The 11100-nt window shown below is 52.6% G+C and overlaps 1 protein-coding gene across 3 annotated transcripts; it reads left to right on the top strand.

The window, feature by feature from the left end:
* The first annotated feature begins 342 nt into the window (after positions 1 to 342).
* LOC117070815 (golgin subfamily A member 8S-like) lies at positions 343 to 10507 on the top strand. 3 transcript variants are annotated; one of them, XM_033190452.1, is made up of 15 exons: positions 343 to 422; positions 2118 to 2237; positions 2818 to 2877; positions 3061 to 3141; positions 3999 to 4037; positions 4302 to 4349; positions 4438 to 4522; positions 4618 to 4724; positions 5757 to 5843; positions 5948 to 6055; positions 6253 to 6340; positions 7062 to 7255; positions 7523 to 7591; positions 9553 to 9619; positions 10048 to 10507. In XM_033190452.1, the coding sequence occupies exons 1-15, from the start codon at positions 375 to 377 to the stop codon at positions 10194 to 10196; spliced, it is 1350 nt and encodes a 449-aa protein (XP_033046343.1). In that variant the 5' UTR covers positions 343 to 374; the 3' UTR covers positions 10197 to 10507. The 3 variants fall into 3 exon arrangements, with proteins under 3 accessions (XP_033046343.1, XP_033046342.1, XP_033046344.1); XM_033190451.1 differs by lacking the exons at positions 9553 to 9619; positions 10048 to 10507 and adding an exon at positions 9225 to 9496; XM_033190453.1 differs by lacking the exons at positions 9553 to 9619; positions 10048 to 10507 and adding an exon at positions 9225 to 9496 and having other exon boundaries at positions 2818 to 3141.
* The last annotated feature ends 593 nt before the right edge of the window (positions 10508 to 11100 follow it).

Raw genomic sequence — 11100 nt, 5'->3', positions numbered from 1 at the left:
GTACATACTTTTTAAAAAAAGTTTTAAAGCTTTTAAAACATAAGCCGGCCCCTTCCCTCTCCCAGATTGGGCGGCCCCTTCCCTCTCTCAGAGTGAGTGGGGACAGTGGTTGCATGGGCAGCTTTCCTTGTGAGCCACAGGTCCCTCTGGACACACTGCTGCCTGGCCACGCCCCAATTCCCTTTCATCTTTCTCATTGACCAATGGGCTTGGAGCATTAAGGCCACGCCCTTTTTCTGCATTCTACTGGAGCCCTGGTTACGCCTCCCCTGGTTCAGTTGCTCAGCTGCCTGGTAGGTGACTGGAAGCATTGATCAGTGCTCGCTGGGATTTTGCTGACGTGGCCCCAATCCCACTTCCCTCCCCACCCTGCGATGGCAGAAGAAACTCGACAGAATAAATTGGCCTTAGCCAAGAAAAAGGTAAATATGCACCAGGTCATGGCCCCCCAACCTAGCCACAGATCCCCTTCGACAACAAGACCACTGCCAGAGTCGATATCACTCCTGAGGCACACCAAACTGGGCCCCCCAACCCTGGCACCTCTGGGCTGCCCCCACCAAAGTCTTGTCAATCAGCCCTGCCCCTTCAGCAAGCAGCCCAGTCCCTACCCTCACCAATCACCTCAGGGTGACTTTGGGTGTGTGACTCCTGGGACTTCCCCCTCCATTACTGGGCCCTCACCTCCTGCCTACCCAAACTTGACCTCCCTAGGTTCTTTGGGCTCACGTTTCCAAGCACCTGGGTCCCCCAGCCCTAGGCCCCACCCTCGCCAGTTGTCCCTGGGTGACTTTGGGCTGGTGATTCCTGGGGCTCCCTACTGCAGACTCTGTCCTCCCCTCCTGCTGCCTCAAGGTCAAACTCCCTGGGCTCTTTGTGCTGGTGTCTCCAAGGACCTGGGTCCCAACCCTGTGTTTCCCTCCCCCATAGTGGAGTGGGACTTGGACATTTTGCTGATGTGCCCCCCCCCCCCCCCGCCCAACCAGGAGGAGTGGAATGTAGTGATGTCACAATCTGCCTAGGAACTGTCACTACTGGAAGACCGGCCTTTGATCTTATGACCCAGTGCCCTAAGTGGTGTCACCCCATTTCTTCTTCCTCTGGTCATAGTGCAAATTTGCACCTGGAAGGGGAATGGAGACCATGGGACCTAGGAGCAAGGGGTTCCAGGCTGCCTCACTCCTTTAACATAGACATTGATGGGGGAAAAGCCTACACTTCCCCTGTGAGCTCAAAACATTGACAGTATCTCTGGGTGACAATGAGAGAACGGGTTTGGTTTGGTTTTCTCCAAGGCTTCTACTTTCCAGAGAGATTTTAACATTTTTTTTCTGAGTTCTCCACCTCATATTCTATTTCTCCATGGTTCTGGGACCAGACTACCCTTCAGTCAGTGGTCTCTGAAGTGAGATTTGCTCATCTTCTGTGGAATAGATCTTGGGAAACTGAACTTGACAGCTTGAATCTTCCTCATATTATCTCGACCTGGGGAACTCTGAGTGCCACGGGATAAATGTGGGACATCTTTCTGAAGCATCGGTTTCCCTTGATTCTCTTGAGAGAAGGAGAAAAAACATTAATGTACTAAGGATGACAGTCACATAGGCTTCTGAGAGTATACCAGACTTCTCTCTGAAATGAGGCTTGGGTTGTCCTCTTTCTGATGAATTCTCAGATTTAACAGAAAGGCTGCCTTCTGATAGGAGGACACATTGATATAGAAGTTTGAGAGGTACTGGTGCACTTCTTGATACTAACAGATGTGTGAGGATGTATGACTCTAAACCATGCAGTTCCTGCCTACCTAATGTTTACTTTTCTACCTCTGCCTCTGGTTTTGGTCCCTGGCAGCTGCTGATTTTTGGCAAAACCCCAGAGCTTGGAGTCAGAAGACTGAGTTTCGAAGTTCCAGTATCACCTTTTTCTTTTTCTTTTTTTTTCTAGCCATGATATCAATCCCTCTCAGTCACTAAATGATGGTGACAACACCTTGTACAGTGGTTGGTGTCATTAAATCAGATGGTGTATAAGAGTATTTTGTAAAAACTGTAAAGGAGGATGTGGCTGTAGGGGCTCATGGTTCTCATCACGAGGATTACTGCTCTTCTTTCCCACAGTTAAAAGAATATTGGCAGAGAAACAGCCCTGGTGGTCCAGCAGGCGTGAAGAAGAACAGGAAAACTAATGGCAGTGTCCCTGAGACAGCCACTTCTGGTGGTTGCCACTCACCTGGGGATGTGAGTCTTGGCTGACCAGGCTCCTGGGGACAGGGGGCCCAAGGGGCAGTAGAGGGTAATTGTTAAGATTGTGGATGGACTGTTGGGTACTGGTTAAGAATTCTGGGTTTGAATCCTGCCTCTCCATCTGCCAGGGATATAATTAGGGCAAGTTGCTTGAGCTCTTTGGGCCTCTCTTTGCACATCTGTATAATAGAGGTGGTATTATTGTTTGACTTCCATTTGTGAGGTTTAAATGAGATTTGTTATTGTTTTATGTGAATCCCTAGTACATGGCCTGCTGTAAACACCCAGGACACCAGGATGTGGTCATTGCTGTTTGATTTTCCTCATCCCCAGTCTCAAGGGGAAGCCAGGACAATGAGAACAGCCATTTGCCATCAGGAGTCACTGAAAGGGCCCCAGGGTGGGATGGTGGGGAGATAAGAACCATGAGAGAAGTTGGCATAAAGGAGTTATGGGACAAAGGTCCAAGACAGGCAGAAAAGAAAATGTTGCCAGTTGATGGGGAAGAAAGGAAGTCAGAGGGCTTAGACACTGAGGGACAGAACATCTCCATGTGCACTCTCATCTCTTGTAGTCAGCAACAGGTATCGACGGAGAGGGTCTGACGTCATCTGCACCCCTCAAGGATCTGGAGGTAAGAGGCTCTGGGCGGAGGTGCAGTGACCCTGCAGGCCAGCCCTCCACCCTCCTCCTACAGCGGGGACTGGGTGCCCCTGTGCCAGCTGAGACAGCCCACACACACCCCAGCCCTAATGATTGTTCTCCCTACCACTCCCCCAACTCCTCCTCCACCTCCTCTTCTCTACATGTGCCTCAGAGCCCATCCCAAGAACTAGCAGCAGCCCTGGACTCAAGGCCGGTCAAAATCAGTCTACTGAAGAACACCATCAAATCTTTGGTAAGAATCCAGTGGGGCCCCCTGATTCCACGCTGACAATCCTGGGCTCCAGTTTCCCCTTGGGGCCCTGAAGAAAGGGACTGGGGGCCCCTGGTGCCAAGGGCAAATAGGGAGCAGGGGCACCCAGACCTCACCTGGAGGGACCCCAGAGCACGCAGCGTGGCTGTTCTTTTGCTGCCCTCTTTGCCGACTCTCTCCTCTCCACACACCCCTGCTCTAGTCCTTGCTACACACACCCTGGGGTTGTTGCCTCTCGGGGGAAGTGCAAGCCTGACTGGTTGTCAGGGGGCCCGTATTTCTGCCGTGACTCAGTCCCTAATTTGCTCTTTGATTCTGGACAAGCCGCCTCTGCTTTTTGGACTCGTGTTTCCAGAGGAGGTAGTGAGTATCAAAGGTGTCTGTTAGCTCTGAGAGTCCAAGATTTAAAGGGCCCCTAGAATGGAAACCTCAGGGCCAAGGGCTCCTGTCTGTCATTTTCTGTCCTATATCTGCTGTGAAGAACCGTTCCTGGCCCATTCGTGCTCAGTAAATGTTTACTGAATGAACGCACTTTTCTAAATCACAAGCAGGCAGAAGGGGGGGGCCTTTCTCAAACTCCATCTCTAGACGTTTATATTACTGTCCTCTCAAGAGATTCCACATTCAGACTTCGAGTTCTGTGGCTGTGAGTGAAAACCAACAAAGACCCAAATCCTCTGTCCTTGGGAGCTTGAGGAGAGTTGACCAGTTCGTATTCCCATTATGTCTGAGAACTTTGCCTTTAAAATCCATTCCTGGCCCCTGCCTACGGCTTCCTGGCCTGGGGAATAGAGTTGAGGGGGCCGCCCTCCGTCACCTTCATTTGACTCTCCCCACAGAAACAAGAGAAGAAACAAGTGGAACATCAGCTGGAAGAAGTAACGTGATTTCCTTCTTTCCTCGCGACATGACCGCTGGGTTTGGGGGGCACTCAGATGTAGAGGCCCCAGTCTCGTCTCGCCCACTCCCAGCCTGGGGAAGAAGGCTCACCCCTCAGATTCCACCCCACCCCCACAGGGTCCCTGATAACCTGATGCCATGGGTGGGCCTGTCCTGGGGCATTGATGACATTCTGGGGCATGTCTCTTGCTGTGCCATCTCTGCCTCCCTCTGGTAAGAGCTCTGTCTTCCTCTTCCTATAGGAAAAGAAGGCAAACAGTGAGAAACAGAAAGCTGAAAGGGAGCTAGAGGTGAGTGGAGGGTGTGAAGTTTTCTCCTGTCCTCCGGAGAATGTTTCTTTCCTTCTCTTTCAGCACTTGCTTGGCTTTTCTCCCAAAGGTTCGAGTCCAGAGATTGAGTAGACAGAAGCGGAAACTACGTACGGACCTGTATCGCATGAAACGCTCTCTCAGATACTTAGAAGGTGGGAATCTGGGCACCCTGTCATCCTTCAGCCTGGCACTTTGACAGGTCTTTAGGGGGAGTCCTTTGGGCCCCATCTCAACTCTCTCATTACAGAGGAGTCCAAGGATCTGGCTGGCCGCCTGCAACATTCATTGCAGCGTAAAGGAGAGTTAGAGCAGACTCTCTCTGCTATCACCACCACACAGAAGGAGAAGGACAGAGTGAGTCTGACCACCTGCCCCATCCCCTGGGAGCCCAGCTTGGCAGATGGAGGAGTGAGCCTACAGGTCCCTTCTACAGGATGGAGTGTCCTGCCCAGAAGGCAGCATGGCCATTTCTCGCTGCTTTTGTGTCTGGTTGTTAGAGGCAGCCTGGGGCTGAGTCAGCTGCTGTGGTTGGGTTGGGGGGTGTGGTGGGAAGAGAGCACTGGACACAGAACTTGGAGGCCAAGTGCCTCCCCTGCCCTTACCTGACTGGGGTCTTGGCCAAGTCCTAGGTGGAATATTGGGTACTTTACTCGTGAAGGTACAGGAGAGTACCTTTAGTATGTTACCATTTCTGTAGAGAGAGGAAACCTGTGTGTGTGTGTGTGTACATACTATGATAATATACAGAAAACATGTCTGCAAGGTTCATAGAAAACTCAGGAGAGAGCAACAGGGTGGCTGGGAGATACTTCCCTTCTGTACCTTCTGAGTTTTGAACTATGCGAATGTATCATCCTTTCAGAAAGTAAACAAAAGATTAATTTTCCCCTTCCTATCTGTGCCCCCATCCCCAGCAAGAAAAATGGGCTTAGAGAATTGGATAGACCTGGGTGTTCAAATCCCAGCTCTGCCTAAGTGATGTTAGGCAAGCGCTTCACCTCAAATACTCCATGATTTTTCATGTACACAATAGAGGGAATCATAGTCACTGTCTCCTGTGGTGGTTGCGAGAATTAAAGGGGATTGCTAGCATGGTACCTGGCGAAGCACTCCATAAAGGTTCAAACAGCGGTAGTAATAACAGTAGTAACAATAGCAATATTATCTGATCTCTCTGGGCCTCTGTTAGCCAGCTGTAAATTCGATCTCTTTCCCTGTCCCTTCCAACTTGACTGAGTTCTTTTAAAAACCAGACCACAGACTTGGAAATGCCTCGATCTTTACTGACCGAGTTGTATATTCAGCCTAGCCCTAGCTTGTTTAAGGGGCACTGTATGGAATGGCCCAGGTTCCCTATATAGAAACTTCTCACTCTTCACCATCCAGTCCTCGAGCCACAGGAAAGCACGTATGGAGTGGAAGTTAGAGCGGTCCATACGGGAGCAGGCACTGCGGAAAGCACAGCTGACACAGGTGAGGTTTTGCAGAGGGAGGGAGGGAAGGAAGATGACCCCAGGTGGCGAGGGCAGGTGAGGACCAGTGACAGCCCTCCCTAACTTCTGTGCCCATTCTTGCAGATGGAGGATTCACTTAAACAAGTCCAGCTAGAGAGAGATGAATATGCTCAACGTCTAAAAGGAGAGAGGGCCCGGTGGCAGGAGAGGATGAGAAAAATGTCGCAGGAGGTGAGATCTGACCCCTCAGCCCCCCCCACCTTAGATCGGTCACTGGATCTTTCTAAGCGTCTGTAACATGGGAATAGTAGAGCCAGAGGTGGTCATGGGTCTGGGCTTTGTGGAGGTGGGGGGCAAAGAGGGAGACGGCAGCCTGTCCAGGCACCAGCCCCTCTCTCCAGGACCCTTTATCCCTACGCTTTGGGCAGGTTTGCACCTTGAAGAAGGAAAAGCAGCATAATATGCGTCTGATAGAGAAGCTGGAGAGGCGCTTGTCCAAATGCAAAAACCAGATGGGTAAGATGGGGCTGGCATGACCTGGGAGCAGGCCTGGCATCAGAGGGCTATGGGGGGGCTTAGAATGCCCCAGGGAGGTAGGTGGATGGAAGGGCTTTGAGGCAGAGGGAAAGAGGTCTGTGCCGGGAGACAGCAAGTCTTGTCATCTCCGTGAGCCTCAGTGTCCCCATCAGCAAATGGGGCCCATTGTCAGTCACCCACAGTGCTCTCCATCTGAAAGTGGTTTGGAAGATTGGCTACCATCCGGGTGCGAGGAATCATTCGCAGTGAGGCCAAGTTTGGGGAGCCTGAGAGGAACTGTGCACCAAGAGGAGGGTTTTTTTTTTTTTTTTTTTTTTTTTTTTTTTTTTGAGACGGGGTCTCGCTCTGTCGCCCGGGCTGGAGTGCAGTGGCCGGATCTCAGCTCACTGCAAGCTCCGCCTCCCGGGTTGATGCCATTCTCCTGCCTCAGCCTCCTGAGTAGCTGGGACTACAGGCGCCCGCCACCTTGCCCGGCTAGTTTTTTGTATTTTTAGTAGAGACGGGGTTTCACCGTGTTAGCCAGGATGGTCTCGATCTCCTGACCTCGTGATCCGCCCGTCTCGGCCTCCCAAAGTGCTGGGATTACAGGCTTGAGCCACCACGCCCGGCCGAGGAGGGGTTTTTTTGTTGTTGTTTTTTGTTTTGTTTTGTTTTTGTTTCTGAGAATCCAGAGGCCCTTATTGTCTGCTTCCTTTCTCAGCTGAACCCCTGTCCCCGGAGCCCCCAGCAGTGCCCCCTGAGGAGGAGCTGCAGCACCTGAGGAAGGAACTAGAGCGAGTGTCAGCAGAGCTCCAGGCCCAGGTGGAAAACCATCAGCACGTGAGTCTCCTGAACCAGGCACAAAAGGAGAGGCTTCAGCAGCTGGCCGAGCCACAAAGCGGCGTCGAGGAGCTGGTGCATTGCCCCACCTGGGGAGCCTGCCCTCCTCCCTAGTCCTCCAGGCCTTTGTTTCCCAACTTGTAAAACGGGGCAGTGTAGCCCTCACGTGAAATATTACTTCTAAAGGCACCTGTGAGCCAGAGCCCTGCTCTGGTAGCTGTGGGAGAGAGGGGATGATTTTTCTAACCTGCCTCCACCCTTTCCGGTGCCATGGGAGGCAGACACCAAGTTCTGGGGTCTCCAGCTGCAGTGGGTGGCTGCTGATTGCTTCTCTCTGTCCAGAACAACGAGAACAAGAGCGCACTGCAGGTGGAGCAGCAAGCACAGGAGCTACTGGAGAAGCTGGACGAGGTGAAGGAGACAGTAACCTCTGCCCCATCCAAGAAGGGCTGGGAGGCGGGCACCAGCCTCTGGGGAGGATGTGCCAGGCCAGAGGCAGCTGCAGCCTGGGGGCAGGTGACCCAGCACCCTCCAGGGCAGTCTTGTGACTGCTTCTTCCTTCCTGCCTTCTGACTTTTAGAGGTCGGTACCCCTGGGCTACTCTCAGGTCTGGAAATCGTCATCCCAGCTAGAGGCATGGAGCCCCCAGTCATAGGGGAAGACACAGTGGTATAAGAGGCTCCTTATGCCAGGCACGGTGGCTCACACCTATAATCCCAGCACTTTGGGAGGCTGAGGCAGGAGAATCACTTGAGGTCGGGAGTTTGAGATCAGCCTGGCCAACATGGTAACATCCCTACTAAAATTATGAAAACAACAAACAAACAAAACGGGCATGGTGGTGCATGCCTGTAATCCCACCTACTCAGGAGGCTGAGGCACGAGAATCTCTTGAGCCCAGGAGGTGAAGGTTGCAGTGAGCTGAGATTGCACCGCTGCACTCTAGCCTAGGCCACAGAGTGACACTCTGTCTCAAAACAGAACAAAAAGGCTCCTTAGGTTACAACTGGATTCCAGCCTTGGTTTCACTGGTCACCATTCAAGTACTTTGCATCTCTAAGTTTCTGTTTCTTTAACTTTAAAAGGAAGTTAGCATTTTCCTTACAGAGCTGCTGAGGATTAAATGAGATAATACATGGAAAGCACTAGGCCTGTAGCACACTTAGCAGATGGCGGCTGGCTCCCACTGCTTTTCCAGCAGTCTGTGGCCTACAGTTTAAATGGTGAGGGCTGGGTGCGGTGGCTCAAGCCTGTAATCCCAGCACTTTGGGAGGCCGAGGCCGGCGGATCACGAGGTCAGGAGATCGAGACCATCCTGGCTAACACGGTGAAACCCCGTCTCTACTAAAAAATACAAAAAACTGCCGGGCGCGGTGGCTCAAGCCTGTAATCCCAGCACTTTGGGAGGCCGAGACGGGTGGATCATGAGGTCAGGAGATCGAGACCATCCTGGCTAATACAGTGAAACCCCGTCTCTACTAAAAATACAAAAACTAGCCGGGCGAGGTGGCGGGCACCTGTAGTCCCAGCTACTCGGGAGGCTGAGGCAGGAGAATGGCGGAAACCCGGGAGGCGGAGCTTGCAGTGAGCTGAGATCTGGCCACTGCACTCCAGTCCGGGCGACAGAGCTAGACTCCGCCTCAAAAAAAAAAAATACAAAAAACTAGCCGGGCGAGGTGGCGGGCGCCTGTAGTCCCAGCTACTCGGGAGGCTGAGGCAGGAGAATGGCGTAAACCTGGGAGACGGAGCTTGCAGTGAGCTGAGATCCGGCCACTGCACTCCAGTCCGGGCGACAGAGCGAGACTCCACCTCAAAAAAAAAAAAAAAGAAAAAAAAAAAAAATGGTGAGAAGAGGGTATGAGATTTGAGCCTGGGGAAGGAGGCATGGTGTTCTAGGAAAGGGAGGCAGTCACTTAGGCCTGGAGTAAGGGGTGAGGGTCCTGGGCAGGTGACAGAGCCCCACAGTGCCCTCGCGACCCTATTAATGGGCCCAGAATCTGGAAGCCAGCCACAAGGTGCCCTCATGCCCACGGTCTTCCTGTAGGTGGAGCTGAAGAGGCAAGAGGCTCAGAGTCTGCAGCAGCAGCCAGACCATTACCTGGGTCACTTGCAGCAGTCCGTGGCCACCTATCAGCAGCAGGTGGCCGCCTATCAGCAGCTGACCTCTGAGAAGGAGGCGCTGCACAGGCAGTTACTGCAGCAGACCCAGCTAATGAACCAGCTGCAGCAGCAGGAATCTTGGGGCAAACCGGTGGCCGAGATGGCCCGCCAAAAGTTGCAGGAGACCTAGGGGAGGGAGCTGCTGAAGACGGAGCTGTGAGGGGGACGACCTGGCAAACTCCATGCCTTCTCACTCTTTCCTGGCCCCTTAGGAACACCTGGAAGCTGCCAGCCAGCAGCTGAATGCCCCGTTGAACCACATGGCTCTCCCTGGGGAAGGTACGGGAGACCGCTCAGAGGAAGAGGAGAGAGCCCCAGGAGGAAGGGGGGACTGTGAGCAGCACAGGATTGAGGAGTTGGAAGAGACCTTTAGAACAGCTGGTCATTATGCCGACTGGGTGCCTGCACTAAGTTCGGCATCAATATGGTGACCTCCTGGGAGCGGGGGGCCACCAAGTTGCCTAAGGATGGCTGAACTGGGCCAGGTCAGAAACGGAGCAGGTCAGAACTCCTGCAGTGACCGGTAGTGGGACTGTGCCTGGGCGGTATAGCAAGACCTTGGTTCTTAAAAAAAAATAAAGAACAGCAGCTCATTCCTCTCTGGGAAGGGCTGGCTCAGGGTTACATAGTGAGGGTGGGGGCAGAGTTGGGCCCACAGTACCTGCCTTGTTGGGTTGTCTGAGAAGCCCTCTGGCCACCCCCCACAGGAGATGGAGGAGGACATCTGGACAGTGAGGAGGAGGACCTGGAGAGCTGGGAGGCCATGGTGAGCCTGACTCCCCCTGCACCTATTTTGCCACCTTCCTCTCTGGTCCCTCGAAAACCCCTTTATGCTCTTACTTTCCCTGCCTTCTGATTTCTCTGCACCCTCACCCCTTCCGAGAGCCAGTGGTCAGACACCATTTCCCCTGTGAGCAACAGGTGCACTCTCTGAGGCCCCAAGGGAAGGGGCTGCGCTCCACCTCTCTGCCCCATTTGTTCTGTGTATGCCCCTATACGAATGCGCACGTCTTGCCCTCAGGTGGCATTTTTCAACTCCACTGGAGCCAGTGCCCAGGAGGAGCAGGCACGGTTATGAGAGCGGGTGAAAGAGCAGAGGGTGTGCTGCCAGCGCCTGGCTCACTGGGTGGCCTCGGCCCAGAAGGAGCCAGAGGCAGCGATCCCAGCCCCAGGGACTGGGAACGAGTCTGTGAGTGGGGAGACTCACCGGGCCCTGAGGAAGTCATAGGGAAGCTGGCCCATGCCAGGACTCACCTCCAGCTTCGCCATGACTTGAAAATGCTACCTGAGGGCAGGTTGCTGCCAAGATGTGACCCCATTATTTTGGCTCCAGAGTGGCATTATGGACCACCCGGAGAAGACGGCGGTCTCAGCCTCCCGAAGTGCTGGAATTACACGTGTGAGCCACTGCTCCTGGCTAAGAACCCGTCTCTGTTTAAATGAAAGAAGAAAATTCAGAATATGTGGAATACAGAACACCAAAGGCCAACGTTATTTACCTCTCTGAGGTAATCTGTGTAAACAATTTGATATATATCCTTTCAAGTTCCTACTTGCTATGCATATATATACATATACACAAGTATACGTTGACACGTTCCCCCTTCCCTGCTGTCGTGCTTTTAGTCTTTGTTTTGTAGAAAGTGGACCAACTCTATGTTCTTTGCTGGCCTGTATTTCTCCTATTCAGTGATGTGTTATGAATATGTGTTTAAGTCAATTTATGCAACTCTTTAATACCATTTTAAAAGGTTATGATA

The sequence above is a fragment of the Trachypithecus francoisi genome, unplaced genomic scaffold (assembly GCF_009764315.1).
Source record: "Trachypithecus francoisi isolate TF-2019V2 unplaced genomic scaffold, Tfra_2.0 Lachesis_group3, whole genome shotgun sequence".
Classification (NCBI taxonomy): domain Eukaryota; kingdom Metazoa; phylum Chordata; class Mammalia; order Primates; family Cercopithecidae; genus Trachypithecus; species Trachypithecus francoisi.
This window is presented reverse-complemented; position numbering and strand designations above follow the sequence as displayed.

Coding starts and splice junctions, on each gene's coding strand:
- LOC117070815 (XM_033190453.1), top strand. CDS start 375: ATGGCAGAAGAAACTCGACAGAATAAATTGGCCTTAGCCAAGAAAAAG. Junction 5,844..5,947: donor GGAAAGCACAGCTGACACAG/GTGAGGTTTTGC, acceptor CCATTCTTGCAG/ATGGAGGATTCACTTAAACA. Junction 6,341..7,061: donor CAAATGCAAAAACCAGATGG/GTAAGATGGGGC, acceptor TTCCTTTCTCAG/CTGAACCCCTGTCCCCGGAG.